We start from the raw sequence: 17,156 nt of genomic DNA, 5'->3' as shown, positions 1-17,156 counted from the left end.
TCACCTTATAAAAAGGTCCAAAAGTTCCGATACCTGTTCTAATGTGCTCTGGGTTACTGCAGCCTTTTCTAGTTGCACTGTCTCTGTAATATATCTAATCTTCTTTTCTTTGTCAAGCCTTGTCGACCCAGAGAGGAATGCACTGTCTCTGCTGTGATAGGGAGAAGTTATGCACTCCCACTCCATGCCCCCTGCAGGCTCTGTGTGTGTGCTTTGTTTATTAGTCACAGACTGTCTCTGCTCTCAATTTCAGCTTGTCTGAGGGGGGAGGGAGCTGCCCATGCTGAGAAACTGTGAGAATCCCTGACTGGAGTGCAGAAAATTCACTATGTAATAACAACTTGTAGTATACTGTAACATGATATATATATATACACACAAACATCACTTCCTGGTTAGCAACCATGTTTTTTGTTTATAAACACTGCCTAAAACTGGTGATTAAAAGTCTCCCGGAGACGGGAGCGGGAGCGAGCACGCGTGCGGCCACAGCTGCGCAGCCACAGTCTTGCTGAAGGGATAATTATACCGGGACCGGCGGCGGGGAACGGATGATCGTAGGATTTTGCTAATGTAAAGTGGAAACTGATGCAATTAAAGTTTAACTCCAGGCACAAATTTTATTTTTAGCTATAACCTTTAAACTGTATTTTTTTTTTAGTGTTTCTTCTTTTTTCTTCTACAAACTTGACTGAACAGCCGTCGGCCACACATCCATCTCTGCTGCACAACTGCCACAACACTAAGAGGGTATCCCAGCAAAAGCATCTGTAAATCTACTGTTGGGGCTTCCCATTGGTCCTTTCATATTAAAGACCATTGAAAATCCTTCCTCATTAGAATTCCCCTTTATAGGATCAAAGGACTAATGGTACGTCAGGGAGCAGATTAAAAGACGCTTTCTTTTCTGTGACTCCCTTTTCTCTCCTTTTACAATATTTAACTAGAGATCCTAGAAAAAAAGCATTTTTGGTTCTTCCTTGGGGATTTCCTATTGGTCAACACACTGACCAATGGTATTTTCTTCTACAGAAAGGGGAGGTACACCCTTGAAGTGCTGCTGCCACCATCCCATCCAAGAATGTTGGGTGCAGAAGAACACGTAGATGCTTTCACTCTCTATAGAAGGTGAGCACACCAACTCTAGAAATGTATACTTTAACTTACCCAACTTTTCTGATGTCACCACTGCTTTGTGAGAGGTGTACATTCCACCCTCGGAGCGAAGCAGGTGGTTTTGGCACACAACACTCAGCACGAGCGCCAAAACTGGACACCGCTATAGCATTAGTGTTATTGTATGTGCCCCCCTCCGAGTTGCTACGACTAGGAAGGGGAATAGTATTTAACGCCCCCGGGGACTTGATTGGCAGCAGGGTGAGCCATTACCGGGTGGTGCAGTAATATGTACACCCTTGGAGATATTACCAAAAACATATACTATGTATTCTGGCATATATATGTCTACTTTTTAACCCAGGAAAATCTTCTCAAAAGTCGGGGGTCGTCTTATACGCCAGGTGTCGTCTTATAGGGGGGTGCTGAAACTTCCGAGCCGGACTGAAGAATCTGCGGTTGCCGCATACAGTGGGGGGAGCTCATAAACATCCGTGGCCACATCCCCGCAGTATGCGGCAAACATATGAAAGCAGCGAGGGTGGTGCTGGACAAGTATCGTAGAAGAAAATCCATTCACCAGGATTCATGGAAAGAAGTGACTTAACGGGTCCTGATGATGAGGTTAGGAGACACCTCACTGGGAAGGTGTGAGTGAAGGGTGGAGCAAGCTCCAGGGGTCCGGGACACCAGTGGTATGGAAAAAAAGAGAGCAGTGGTGTGCCCAGAAAAACACGACTCTTTCACCCATCTGGCCTGCCCTTGTATCCAATTACCGTACCTCCTTCTCTGTCTCTCAGATCTCGCTCCTGAGGACTGCAGTGAAGCTGCGCAGGTGCGCATGTGCAAGATCTGAGAGGCAGAGAAGGAGGTAATAGTATACAAGGGCAGGCCAGATGGGTGAAAGAGGCATGTATGCACTACCACTCTGATAGCTGACCAATCCAAGCAGGCTTTGTATACAACAACCAGCCAATCACCGGAAAGGTACACCGTGCCGCGATTGGTTGGTTGTTGTATACTGGGTACCACATACCAGTATCTGTACCTGTTTATACAGTATAGCACCAGTACATACAGTACAGTATACAAATGTCCAAGAGTCAAGAGGAGTAGTCTTATAGGGCAAATATATACCAAAAAGTATATTCTAACTGGAAAAGTTGGAGGTCAACTTTTATGCCCACTCATCTTATATGCCGGAATATATTGTACCTGTGGTCTTGAAATCTATTCTTGTCCTTGTTAAACTCACACATGAAATTTTAGCAGAGGAAGTCTGACTATCATTTACACTCACAGCTACAAATGTGGGGCTTAGTATGCTTAATATCGGAACATCTAGTAACAGTCAGCTACTTTAATGTAGGTCTAGATGCAGTTTCTTGAAAAAGCTCTTCCTCCAGTCTGTAATACACATCTCCCGAGTTTCCTTTACGCTTTTGACCCCCCTTCCCCCATGGATTTGATTCCAAGTCAAAGTATACCTGAATAGTAGGAAACAGGAACACGTGCATCTCTGCAGTCTTACTCATTATTAATACCCAAGCAATGGAATGAGACATCAAAGGATGGTAACTACGAGCAAGATGACAAGATTTTTCAGCAACGTAGGCAACCTAGAAAAATGATACTAGCAATATGCAGATGATGGATGCAGATGGGGCCTCAAAAGAACCCTATAAACCTCTATCAACTTTAATAAGAAAGTAGAATATAACAACTCCGATGCTACATTTTTATTAAAGTACCACAATGTAAGGGAGCTGCTAAAAGAACTCTTTCATCTATTTACTCTTACTGGGGTGATGAGAGAGTACAATCAGACACCCTCATTGTACCACCCACCTACATTTTGGGTACCGGAGGCCAAAACACATAGGGGACAAGGGTGCTTTTTGAGGGGAAAAGGTTGGACAGTGGGACCTGAGGACCTGGAATTAAAGAAGACAGATGGGTCGAGAATCACAGGAAGTGAACAGAGGCGCCAACAGGATAAAATATGCTAAAAACTCTAAAATTGCTAAGGAGGCAGTGGTGGACTTACCTCCCTGAAGCAGACATGAAACTGTCAATTGTCAAAAGTTTAAATTTATTGACACACTCCAAAAAACAAAGCTGCAACGCGTTTCGCAGGTATATTCTTGATTCATCAGGCAATAACACAATCTAACAGTAATATGCCTTGATAACGCCTAGCACCTCTGTGTGTACCCTGGTTTGTGAATATCATTTTACTTACCTTAATTTTCCATGACCTTCAATACATACTACACTATATTGGGCTCTCAGTGTTTTCTTCCTTTTAGATGGGTCAAGAAGAGCAGGTAAAAATATTACTCCAAACTGAAGAACCTACGACAGCCTCACCCCTTCACGCCCAATAATATAATTTGCAATTTTATGTCTTTTGTATCAAGCTGGTCATCAAGAATTTGTGAATCCCGGCATCTGGCTAATAAGCATCATCCAGTGTGGTCCTTATGTTGCAATAAATTTGTTTACTTATAACGACATAAAAATGGTGCCATAGGAATTATACGCAATTAAACTACCTTACCATATTTATCTCCATCTTCTCCCTTCGCACTTATTCTTCTCCCCATGATTTGGATGTGCTTCCCACTGGTTCTACTATAGAGCTGATAAAGCCTGAGCTGCTTTCTGCTCACGTCGTCTCTTCCTCTTGTTTGATTTTCCACGTGAATACGAAAGTCAACATTTTCTTCAGCAGCAAACATCTGTTGGGCGAGAAGAGAGAAATAAGCAGGACCAAAAATAGGACATGCAGGTGTTTAAAAAAAAAGGAATGTACGAAGAGACAGACCTAAACACAATGATATAGACTTAAAGTGAACCTGAACCGCGTAAAATTATTTAAAATAAACACAAGATGTACCTGTAAATGAATATTACATACTTATGTTGCCATCGGTTCCTCTCAGAAGATCACCATTTTCTTCTAACAATGATTCATTCCAGTTCTGACAACATTTTGCAGAACTGAAATATATCAGCTGCTGTCAGTTATATATCAGTTGCTGTCAACTATAGCTGAAAGGACAACTGACGTGCAAGGTATTGTCCATGTTTCTCTATGGCTCATGTGGGCATTTTTAAAAGCTTGCTGACCAAGAAGCTATTATGGAATAATGTTCATTTTCAAAATGGAGGACAGAGAATTTCATTGATCACAGTGAACAAACAGGATGCAGAAGAGGAGAAAGAGATTGATGAGTAGACTACACAGGAGGTAAGTATGATGTGTATGTTCATTTTGACTTTTACATTTCAGTTCAGGTTTTCTTTAAGGAAGTCAACTGACAGCAAGAGCTGAGAAAAACAATTTTATTGAAAAAATAAAAATATATCAGCTGCTATTGGTTATAACTGAAAGGACAACTGATGTGCAAGGTAATGTCCAAACTTCCCTTTGGCTCAAGTGGGCAATGTTACAGTGTGCTGACTAGGAAGTTGTTACGGAGTCATCGCCATTTTTAAAATGGAGGACTGAGAATTTCATGGATCACCGCGGACAAACCGGACGCAGGAGAGGAGAAAGAGATTGATAAACAGACTACACCGGAGGTTAGTATGATGTGTGTATGTTTATTTTGACTTTTCATTTTCAGTTAAGTCAGGAAACGAAGCTATGCAGAAAGGGATATGAAGAACGTTTTCATTTTATAGATTTTCTAATGACACAAGCCTGACATACTGCCAGATCTGCCATTATGTTTGAATGATTCTGGTAAAAATAATGTGAATCATGTGGGTATGTAACCGATACTGTTGAAATGTCTTGTAGAATACAAGAAACTCCTTTTTGAAACCACCTAATTTTCCTTGGCTGTTCTATGACTAGAGGCAGTCAATGAGGCACAAATAATAATGATGGTTTGTATGTAAATTGTATGCAGCGTGCCTGTAAAAAAAAAAACACACAGGAATTGCAGATGACTGGCCCGATTCCAAACTGCATACAGTTTGGATTTAATCTGCATGCAAGCTTTAATTATTTGCATATTATTGACGCACACAATCTCTAACTATGACCTGGTTAAAGTGGTATGAATATCAGCATTTCTTCTTTGCTCTAAAAGATTATTTACAGCATAAAACATACTAGCACAAAGAAAATGTTAGCAGAACAACATTCAAACAGCTAACACACAGCACTTTCTTCAGTGGAAAGATTCCTGCCACTTCCGACCAGGTGATAGAATTGTTTTATTTACATTACATACCTTTGAAACAAAAAAACGTTTAAAAGGGAGGTAGTGATGGACCTTATCAAGAAAACATCGGAGCAACTAAAACATGTCCGTAGCACACCAAGCACCTCGTGGACATGTTTTAGTTGCTCCAATATTTGCCTGATGAAGCAAGATTGTACCTGCGAAATGCGCTGCATTGTAGAGTATTCTAATAAACCAAATTGTTGACTAAAATCAACAGAATCTAGTCTATTTTTGGGGAGGTAAATCCACCACTAAATCCCTTTTTAAATGTTTTTTAGTACATGTTACCCTTTTGTTGGCACTTCTTTTACTACAATGAGCATAATGTACCCAAAGGTGGCTGGTGCTGAAGAGGTCAACTGTATAAGCCCCCACCCCCACACACACACACACACACATATATTTCACTGCCTGTTGATTTCTGCCTAATTCTGATTCTGAGTTATTAAAAGTAAGTACATTGAAGCATGCACAATTACTCAAAGCAGAGCATTTGGACACACAGCCCTATTGGCCATGCAGCCAAACTCCAGATACCTGCAGAAATAGCGGTGGAGGTGAGTAAGTGGCAGACAAGATTCCTTGTGCGCAAGGACTCCATCATGATATGCCCAAATAAAACGCACAATTGAAAATGTTGTAATGACACTATTCCGCAAGCATGCAGCTAATCTTGTCAGAACTGACAATAATGTCAAAAACACTTGATCTGCTGCATCCTTGTTCAGGGTCTATGGCTAAATGTATTAGAGGCAGAGGATCACCAGGACAGTAGGACTGGAAGAGGTAAAAAACACAGGGACACCGGGAGCCCAGTATCGTGTATTATCGTTGTGAGAGATAATTGATTAAAAGTAATAACAATTATACTCACAATTCTGGGTTGCTATCAAGGCAACCACTATTCACGCATGTGGAGAAGTGCCGTCTCCACTCGGCCTTGTCCTGGTCGCTGCTCCCCAAAAAAACTACTACTATAATGAATTACAGTAAGTAAGCCCCCACACGGTGGGGTAATTAAGGTATCAAAAACACTGTAGGAGGCGCCCTTGTATTTTATAATGACTCGTGATCAAATAATTTAGTAAGTGTAGTGTGTCTTACCTGTTATGAAGGCACGTACACACATAAGTCAAAAAATTGGATTTAATTGTAGCACAACGAAGTAGACAACGCGTTTCGCGACCACAAGTCGCTTCCTCAGGTCAAATACAGTGCTTAAAAAAGAGAACAATGATAGCGCTCAGACTAAACATACTTCACTTCATATAAAACAACAATAAAAATAATAACATATATATGGGGAGTGAAGGATTTTCAAAACATATAAATATATATATATATATATATAACTATACACACACAGGTATAAAAACATCCTTTCCTACAGCTAGACCCATATAAAACATGATCAAGTTATAAAATAAAATAAAAATAATAATAATTCATCCTACATCATTAGTAGCCTAGGTGGTTGGTAGTACACCACCCTAACTCAATCTTCCTAAACCCACAGCATTGCCTACTCTGTTCCGTCCTGACAGTAATTTATATGATTGCTGTGGGCTTCTTGATGAGACATATGTGGTGGTATAGGAGGAGTGGAGTCTAGTCTAAACAGGATTAGGGAGTTGCGGTGTAAATAAAAATCTAAACACATGATTAGCAAGATCATTCCTGTTGTGGTGCGGAGGAACTCCTAAGGGCTGTGAATAAGGGGAGGTGGCAGGGTTGTGCGCCAGACGCAGTAAACCTACTGAATAATACAGCTGTTAGGCGTGGGGTACAAAAGCGGAAGGGTTGTGCGCCAGACGCAGTAAACCTAATGAATAATACAGCTGTTAGGCGTAGGGTACAAAAGCGGAAGGGCCGGGTGAGTTAACTCACAGGCGGCTTACCTGTAGGCTAGAAGTAGTGTAGCATGGGCGCCATGGATGCGCTCGATGATTCCGCTGTTTATATGCGGAAAGTAATGGACATATGCCCGTCGGCGTGAGAGTACTGAGCGCCCGTGACGTTACTTCCGTCGGAAGTGCGTCCTGAGCAGGGGGGAGTGTCCGGGCGGTGGCCATCTTGCGTGTGGCGGCTGTGGGTTTGCCGTGAGCGTGCCTAATACGGACGGCCATCTTTTGTGTGGCATCTAGTCCCCGCAGCATATGGGCATGTGCAGCAGCCATCTTAAGTGTGGCCTTCCTGTACCCATGGCCATATTGGTGCAGCACGGGAAGGAGATCAATAAAAGATACTCCTGGGTGGTTAGGGCGGGGGAGGGGGATCACCAGGACAGCCAGGGAACTGGAATTGCTTAAAAAGAAATAAATATGGCAGCCCCCATATCCCTCTCATTGCAGTTGTCCTTTAAGGCCATGATGGGATAGATGACCTCATCATGAGAAGTCTGAAGTTGTTTCGGGGTCCCTCCTGATCCCAGGGTGGTAACAAGTGATTCTGAACTGTGCATGTGCAAGTTTCAAACCACGCATACACAGTAAAAGTTCATGGGCAAGCGCTTCCTTTTGCTGTCTATGCGCGGTTCCAAACGTACGCATGTGCAGTTCTGAATCGATCAGGACCTCTGAGGGAAACTTCCGAAAGGCTTTTCTACAAAGGGAGCCAGTTGAAGAAGAAAAAGACCAGGGAGAGGAAATGGGAGGAACTTCAAAGACTAGCAGTAACAGGCTTCTCAGGATGAGGTAATCTAGTCCCTTATGGGCTTGCTTCAATTTCTTTCCTGATTCATCTGTACTTTAAAAGCTTTTTCGTGACACTCAGACATAACCATGCAAGATGACAACAAGAATTGGTATAATAGTGGTAGACTTGAGTGGGCGTGGCTAATTATTACTATAAAGAACATTTGTAACCTGGGGTTGTTAGTAGATTTACATTCTCTGGTGAGTGTGATTTATTATATTTAGTTATAGCTGAAGACCCGGGTATTGCTTGGGTATCTATTTGGTCGGTGTTTGGTCTGATCTCTTTTTCTAACCTTGACACACAGTCACTCAATGACCAAGTGTGTTAGCCTTTAGGGCCCCTAGCATCAATAATGTGAGAATAAAAGCATACATTTTCCCATTGAAATCTAGCAGACAAATCTGATTGGCTGTTTGTGGCCCCACCCCTTTTATGAATTTGAACCCCAGTCACCCAATGACTGACCATAGAAGGTTTGAGGCCTCAACCATTAACAGTGTAAGAATGGCAGCACTTTAATTATTCCCCATAAAAATCAATAGGTGAATTTTGATTGGCTGTTGTAGGCTCCACTGACTTTCCTGAACAGTTAGCAGCTATGTCAAGTTTGATAGCCCTGCCATTAACAGTGTAAGAATGACTGTAGTTTAAATTTTCCCATTTAAAAATGTGGTTGTTGGCTTCACCCATTTTTCTAACCATGACACACAGTCACTTAATGACCAAGTCTATGAGCTTTGGGGTTCTTGACATCAATAATGCGAGAATGGAAGCAGTTTTTTTAATCAAACAAATCTAACTGGTTGTTTGTGGTCACACCCACTTTTCTGAATTTGACGTTTTAGGCCTCAGCCATTAACAGTGTAAGAATGGTATCAATTCAAATATTCCCCTTTAAAATCAATAGGTGAATTTTGATTGGCAATTGTAGGCCCCACACAACTTCCTGAATAGTAATCCCAGTCACTAAGGGACCAACTGTACCAAGTTTCAGAACCCTGCAATTAAGAGTCTACAAATAACTGCAGTTTACATCTTCCCATTTAAAGAGACACTGAAGCGAAAAAAAAAAGGATGATATTATGATTTGTATGTGTACTACAGCTAAGAAAAAAAACATTAAGATCAGATACATCAGTCTAATTGTTTCCAGTACAGGAAGAGTTGAGAAACTCCAGTTGTTATCTCTATGCAAAAAAGCTATTAAGCTCTCCGACCAACTTGGTCGTGGAGAGGGCTGTTATCTGACTTTTATTATCTCAACTGTAATTAAACTGTTTACTTTTTCTCTAGCAGAGGAGAGTTTATTACTTCACAGACTGCTCTGAAAGACTCATTTTAAATGCTGAGTGTTGTGAAATCTGCACATATTATAGAATGATGCAATGTTAGAAAAAACACTATATACCTGAAAAGAAAAATATGAGAATATTTTCTTTGCTGCTAATCTTCTAGTAATTATTCATAGTACACAACCAATTCATTATATCATATATTTTTTTTCGCTTCAGTGTCTCTTTAAAACCAATGGCCGAAATTTGATTGGCTGTTTTATGCTCTGCCCACTTTCCCTCAATATTTAACCTCAGTCACCAAGTCACATGTTTGGGGACTCTAGGCTTATTACTGTAAGAAAGGCAGGCAGACTTCTACATTTTCCCATTGACATCAATGAGTGAAATGTGATTGGCTATTTGTAGCTCCGCCCAGGTGTGCAAAGGGGACACGAAACCCCCAGAACATATCTTCATAGGTAGTAAGGGATCTGTATACCAAGTTGAAATAGGTCAAGGTTGTTTTTGAGTGATGGCGGCTTATACACACATACGCCTGCGCGCGCATTCAGATTTATATATTTAGATTATTGTTTGTAGATTTACATCCTCTGGTAAGTTTGCATTGTTATACGTAGTTCCCCGCGAAGAATACGTTAAGCTATTTAGAGCCCTATAAGGAGTGCTTACCCATCTTCTGGCCTTCCCATTATGAAATATTTTTCTGTTGCTTTAGGAAATAAAATCTAAGTCTCTCTTTACAACTAGAACTTATTATTTAATGTCTACCTATCCGGAGGAACATTATGAGATCTGAGGAACGTAGTATATTATTCTGCTCTATAAAACATAACTTGAAGCCGGATTCCTTTTAACAATAGTACTGGAACATACTTCTTTCCATATCTACATTTCCATTACCGCTTCCCTTTTTTTTCTTTTTAATCCTTTCCATACTACATGGTTTCCAATTTCATAGAAACTCTTCTGCCCAGACGTTCCTGTAATGTTTGAAATATGTTTTTCCATAATTTACTGGTTTCCTGAAAAGCCCTTGGAATAGCCCTTGAAAAATATACATAGATATTTAAAAGAATATTGTGTATTTTACCTCTAATGCCTATATTATAACAACACAGAGTTGAACTTATTACACAACTCTTTATATTTCGTAAGCAAAGCAGATTTTCCCAATTTTCGAGGCTGATGAAACAAAACAATTTTCTATTCTACCTGTATTTTTCCAACTGCCAAATCCTAAGTGTGCTGGATAAAAGAAGATCAAAAAAGCCTAAGAGAAACAAAACTGAGGTTAGCTGACATAATTTATAATCTATTATGTGAATGATTTCATGCCATGTTCCTAAGATCCACAAATCTAATACTGAACCAGCTTGATACTATTTCCCTTTTAATATTCCCTGGGAACGACTTTTTTTTACGCAAAGGAAACAAAGATTAAGTTTGTTATTGAAAATCGAGGACCTGTATCACTGCGATCTGTTATTTTATCGCACACCCTGGTAATAAAATAAACAGCTGAGAAAGTACACTTAATAGGAATATATAGTGCCTTAGATATTTTTTATTTATTTTTCCAGCACTAAAAAATATTTCTTAAAAATAAGATCTTTTTTGGGGATCAAGATAATGAGAAACATCACCTATGGATACTTGATATTTAAGGCTTGCACATCAGGTGGAGTCTTAGATGATTCACATATTTTTGTGCATCCTTTTAGAACAGCTGTGGTTAAATTGACTCATTCAGAAGGGACATATCTTTCGCCCCCAATGTTTCCAGTCGAGTCGAACATATGGCACTTCCTCCTGTTTTCTTCGGTGTAACAGTGGGTGTCTAAGTCATGAAATACCAGGTTGGGATTTCTCAACAGAAAAATCAGTATGTCTTATAAACGGAATGTCACAGTGGCGCCCTAAATTAAAATTCGTTTGTTAAACAGGTTTTTGACAGATATTAGGCACGTTCTACAACTTACATTTAAAGGACCACTATCACAAAATATATAAAATTTAAAACACATGTAAAAAGAGAACCTTGAGAATCTCCCATGAGGAGATGGACTAGTCCAAAACTCTGCAGCTCTGACAGGGGCTATATATGCTGACAGTCATGTGGGGTGGGGGTTTTTATGTTTATCTATCTAATGCCCTGCACTGTATATTTTATTCACTCCTGACGAAGGCGAAATGCTGAAACATGTTGAGTATGTCTAGTTAGTCTAGTTAGGGTGTATCTTATACCCCCACACTGTCCGCTTTGTTTGTGTCATTTGATATGGGAGAAAGGCTCTGGGGGACTGGCTTTCTATGCACTAAGATAGATACAGTTATAGGGGGAGACTTGTACTTAATTTTTAGGTCTCTTCCCACGTGCATATACCTGTAATTGCTCTCTCTGATATTTAGACCCAATAATGACACAAATGTGTTGGTGAGATACACACCAACATGGTCTGTTTGTATATAAGTGTTATGTTGCTGCTCATTTATATATTTTTTTATTTTTATCTAGAACCAATAATAGTTATGTTTTAGTGCTATAGGGGCCTATCCCGTGAGGGAACACGTATAAGATATTTGATCCCCCCCCCCCCCCGAATGCTTTATAATTGTATTTTGTTTGACTAATCCAAAACCTGTTAGATCTGTAAGATTTGAACTGCAGTAATGGCAGTAACATATAATAAAGTATATTTATATTGAACTTTATTCTGAATCAAATGTACATTTTTTATGTATGAATTTAAAATGTTACAGTTTTTCACGATAGTGGTCCCTTAAATTAAAAATATGAATGTTAAAAAAAACAAATCAAAATACAGGTGAAACTCAAAAAATATTGCGCAAAAGTCCATTTATTTCAGTTAATTAACTTACCATTATTCACTCCCTTTTATGTTGCCCGTGACTCATGTATAAGTCGACCCCTATACTTTTATGAACTGAATCAGACCTAAATATATAGACTTATACTTGAGTATATATACAGTATCTCTATGTTTTGGGGGGAGGTGGAAGGACACCAGAGTGCCTGCAGGAAACTAGCGCAGACACAGGGAGAAGATACACACTCGGTGCAGATTGTTTGAACTATCTCTTCAGGTTAGTCTGAACTAGGGATGAGTTTCCAAATCCCGTAGAATTCAGAAATCAGTAATTGGAATACTGCAGAATGCCGCATTTCCAGTAGAGATATTTCCGAATACAAAAACTGAATGTTTAGGCCAATCAGATGACCTGGAAGTGTACCGTGGTTGACAATTGGAATTACAGATTATGCATAATAGCCTACATCAGCAAAATACAGCAGATTCCACAAAAAAAATAGTTTTTTGTTTTTTTTTAATTACCAAACCGTATTAACAAAATAGCAAAACAAAAAAAAAATTCGTATCTCAGCTCTTCCTGTTCAGTAAGCCTGCACCTATTCATTAAGGAGACCTTGGGCAAGACTTCCTAACACTACTACTCCCTACTAAGCATGCCCTAGTGGCTGCAGCCCTGGTGCTTTGCGTCAGCCAGGAGAAAAGCACGATACAAATGTTCTGTGTCTTGTCTTGCCTATTTTTCATGTATACTTATTTACTTGCATCACTTGCTCTACTGTCTGTTAATTTGTACTATTGCCGAGCAAATCTGTACCAAAAACAATTCCAGGTGTGACCCTCGTGGGCTTGGCTGATTCTGACTCCATCACAAGTGGTCTGTGTTTTGGTTTTCACAATATTCCCATTCACACAGCCAGTCGTGCAGCGGTTTTGCAATATGGTTCTACAGTTGTTGGCCATCAATCCATCACCATTCATGCATTCTGAAGGACACACTGAAAGCTTCAGTAGGATTGGCAGATACATGAGGCGTTGGTCAACCACAATGGCTCTTCAATGCTGTATGAAGTGTATATTAGTAGCTCAGCTGCACAACTGCTGTAATAGACCTACTTAACATCATACAAGACCCTTATGAAGACCCCACCACATTCAATATGTGTGCCACTACCCAACCACCTGTCTGAACCAGTCCCACCTAGAGCAAAATTAAAAGAATGTATGTTTTAACTGTTAGGAAGGGATGTTAGTGCTTTTCATTTTTTTGCCTTAACTCTTCTCACACCATGGGCTTGATTTACTAAACCGTGATAACTCAAATATCACACCTTATCAATGGTAACACTTCTTATTAGAGTAGCATAACGAGCGCTACGAACCCACAGGGGCTCACGGCAGAACGAGTGCCATTGCCAATTAGCATGCATAAGTTTGTAGCGCTCGCTATGCTACTCTGATAAGGCGTGTTAACTTTGATAAAGTGTGATATCTTTGATAAGGTGTGATATTAGAGTTATCACAGTTTAGTGAATCAAGCCCAATGAGTCTGCAAGGTTAGTACAATTAAATAACAGAGCTAACCACCATCCTAGGCCAAGACACATTCCTAGTAAGATCTACTGCACAGCTAATAAAAATACTGTTTTGACAAGTTAAAGTGACCCAAAGTGATATGTGACATGATGAGATAAACGTGTATGCACAGTACAAAACATATTAACCACCCTGGCGTTCTATTAAGATCGCCAGGGCGGCTGTGGCTGAAAGTTGGCTGCATGAAAGTCCACTAGAGGGCGCTCCGGATGCGTTCTTCTGATCGCCTCCGGCGACCAGAAGAAACAAGGAAGGCTGCAATGAGCAGCCTTCCTTGTTTCGCTTACCTCGTCGCCATGGCGACGAGCGGAGTGACGTCATGGACGTCAGCCGACGTCCTGACGTCAGCCGCCTCCGATCCAGCCCTTAGCGCTGGCCAGAACTGTTTGTTCCGGCTACGCTGGGCTCAGGCGGCTGGGGGGACCCTCTTTCGCCGCTGCATGCAGCGGATCGCCGCGCCGCGGCGGCGATCAGGTAGCACACGCGGCTGGCAAAGTGCCGGCTGCGTGTGCTGCTTTTTATTTCATGAAAATCGGCCCAGCAGGGCCTGAGCGGCAGCCTCCGGCGGTAATGGACGAGCTGAGCTCGTCCATAACGCCAGGAAGGTTAATAACCAGGCTGTTTTACTTGCTTTATTTTGCGGTCAGAAAGAGTTAATTTCTAGGTATGGAAGTGAAAGCTTCTGTCTTGTCGGCACCTTATCGGGAATACAGTAAGCATCACTGATAAGAAAGTTACAGCCATAAAAGTTTTCCTGGCAGAATACAACTTCTGAGGGCAGGGGGAGATACAATACATGAACTATTGACCTTTTTCTAACTCTGGGACACTTAATAGGCTGCCACTGATTAGAGACAGTAAAACATTCAACCTACTTCATGAATGTTTAAATATAAAAGAAAACCATGAGATCCTTAAAAAAGTCATTTTTAGGAGTAGGAGGATAAATACAATTGTTTATCTCATAAGTTTATGTTAACCATAAATTTACTGTATTTACTGTATTTTAAAAAATGCACCGGGATTTCTCGATTTTTCATTTCTGTTGCTCATTAAGTATGAACATTTTTGTCAGTTTAAAAAACACATTGGAATACCCAAGTTTTGGTTTTCTACGTTAGATACAGGCATAAATAGTATCTGTCAAACTTTTTACACAAGTATAATTATTTCTTTTTTCTATTTCTTTGATTTTTTCCGTTTCTTTTTTTTTTCTTCACACCCCAGCCTTATACTGGGTGGTCCTATTGACATTCACTGATACTGGCAAAAACTTAGCATGCTGTGTTGTCCTGCCAATACTGGCAGCCGATTCTAGACCATGAGTTAACTACATGAAATAAGGTCATCTGTAATTGCTTTCTGATGCTTAACAAATCTCATCAGTTTGGAAAGAGAACTTCATAGTATAAGGTTCAGTAGCGGGAACTCTCTCTCCGATAACCCCAGCCCATCCAGTTTGATTTCATTCACTCCATACAGCAGACTAAACGAACTGCAAAGGATCTGACAGTCAGCTTGCCGGTAAGAATTCTCCGAGCGCACTCCAGACCTATTCCTAAATAAACATAGAGTTCCTTTCAATTTTCTGTCAACATAAGTGAGTGCCTAGCTTTCGTGGCACAAATGTAAGTTCCTGTTTTACTTCTGTCTGTGCTTAACTAGCAAACACAAGAAACATTAGAACTTCTTTCATTTGTCTTTTGAGCTAGACTGTCTGGGATAGGATATCTAAAACATTTTACAGTAGACTCCCTAATAGATCTTTCTGAATAAAGATCAATCGTGAAAGACAGAAAGGGTTGCCAAAAGTCAGTAGTTCATTTATTAGTATAATTCTTCTTGAAACTGCAGTGCTATGAGGCACCTAGTTAAGTTATGGAGACCTCAAACAAACCAGAATTCCATGCACTAGTCCAGAGGCATCAAACTGATATACATAGTGGGCCGAAATTGAACACTGGGACCAAGTCGTGGGCCAGCCTCAATGTCTAGTGGCCACCTCTCTCCCTTATACATTTCCCTGGTGTCTAGTGGCTCTCCTCTATACAGTTCCCTGGTGTCTAGTGGCCCTCCTCTATACAGTTCCCTAGTGTCTAGTGGCCCTCCTCCATGCCCTATACAGTACACTGATGTCTAGTGGCCCCCTTCCCTCCCTTACACAGTTTACAACTCCTTGATGTCTAGTGCTTTACCCCTCCCTCCCCTATATGGCTTCCATGGTGATCTAGGACATTGACTCCAATATAGCTTCCCTGGTGGTCAAGAGTGGGCCAACATAATGCAAAGTGGGAAAACCACTCGGGGGACACATTTTATGGCTCTGAGGGCCCAGAGTTTGACATGTGTGCACTAGACTAAAAGGGGCCTATTAGCCCCACTGAGATTGATTTTGAAGGTACACTTGAGCTAAATCAAAATTTCTGAGGTGGCCATACCTTGGGCTTCTTCATTGTCCCCATAAACTTTGTGGCCCCTCATCTTCTCTATCCTCCCCTCCGTGTTAAGGCCCGTACTCACGGGCTGCAAAACTCGCCTGTCGCCAGCACACGTGAGCGTGTGGGCGACAGGCCGGCGACAGCTTCTCGCCAGGTCCCTCCGCGTACACATGCGGAAGAGGGACCAGCGGCAAGGCGGAAGCTGTCGCTGACGTTCCTCCTCCCCCCGCCGGAAGCTCACCGGAAGGTCTGTGAACCTCAATGGAGGTTGCTGTCGCTAGTCCGCGTACTCACACGGACTAGCGACAGTTGCGGCGGGGGGGCAGCGGCGACTGTCGCCATGCGATTGAAAGTTTCAATCGCATGGCGACATAGCGACGGGCGACAGTTCGGGGGCGCGCGCGCGTGCGACGGCCCATACTCACGGGCGACCTGTCGCCGCAACACGCGCGCGCCGCGTGTTGAGGCGACAAAAGTCCCTCGTGAGTATGGGCCATTAGTGTGTCCTGTTTACCACTGAAGCGCTCTGACCTTTTCATGTGCACTTCCCCTAAGCAGTGTGCAGGAGCCTTGGCAAGGAGCGTTCCCATCATGCCCAGGTACAAATGTTTCCGACTATGCATGCCCAGAATGTTCTTGGCCATGGCTATGCACAGCCATTTAAAAATGCAAATCTATACAACTGAGCAATGGGAAATCCCTCAGTGAAATCCACATAAGGCACCACACTCCTAGCTAACTAACTAACTAACTAACTACCGTATACAAAATATACAAATATATAATATAATATATATAATATATAAATGCACATACGGGGGGGGGGGGGGGTACTCTTATACACTGGGGGGCAGTGGCAAGGCGGTGGGCTGTGCCGATTCCCAAGAAATTTCATGCTGGAATCGATCAGGAATCGGCCTGCGGTGTATGGGCAGCTGACAGATC

At 41.5% G+C, this 17,156-nt stretch overlaps 1 protein-coding gene across 2 annotated transcripts in view; it reads right to left on the bottom strand.

The window, feature by feature from the left end:
- Positions 1 to 17,156, bottom strand: part of FGF18 (fibroblast growth factor 18) — a 288,672-nt gene that overhangs the window by 77,681 nt on the left and 193,835 nt on the right. Inside the window, exons 1-2 of one of the 2 annotated variants that reach the window (XM_068273020.1) lie at positions 10,562 to 10,637; positions 3,677 to 3,857 (exon numbers count right to left, since the gene is read on the bottom strand). In XM_068273020.1, coding sequence (XP_068129121.1) covers positions 3,677 to 3,857 — 181 coding nt within the window. In that variant the 5' untranslated portion in view covers positions 10,562 to 10,637. Of the gene's footprint in view, positions 1 to 3,676; positions 3,858 to 10,561; positions 10,638 to 17,156 lie in introns of those variants that run through there. The other variant, XM_068273019.1, reaches the window with a different exon arrangement.

Source organism: Hyperolius riggenbachi, chromosome 3 (genome assembly GCF_040937935.1).
Source record: "Hyperolius riggenbachi isolate aHypRig1 chromosome 3, aHypRig1.pri, whole genome shotgun sequence".
Taxonomy (NCBI): Eukaryota; Metazoa; Chordata; class Amphibia; order Anura; family Hyperoliidae; genus Hyperolius; species Hyperolius riggenbachi.
This window is presented reverse-complemented; position numbering and strand designations above follow the sequence as displayed.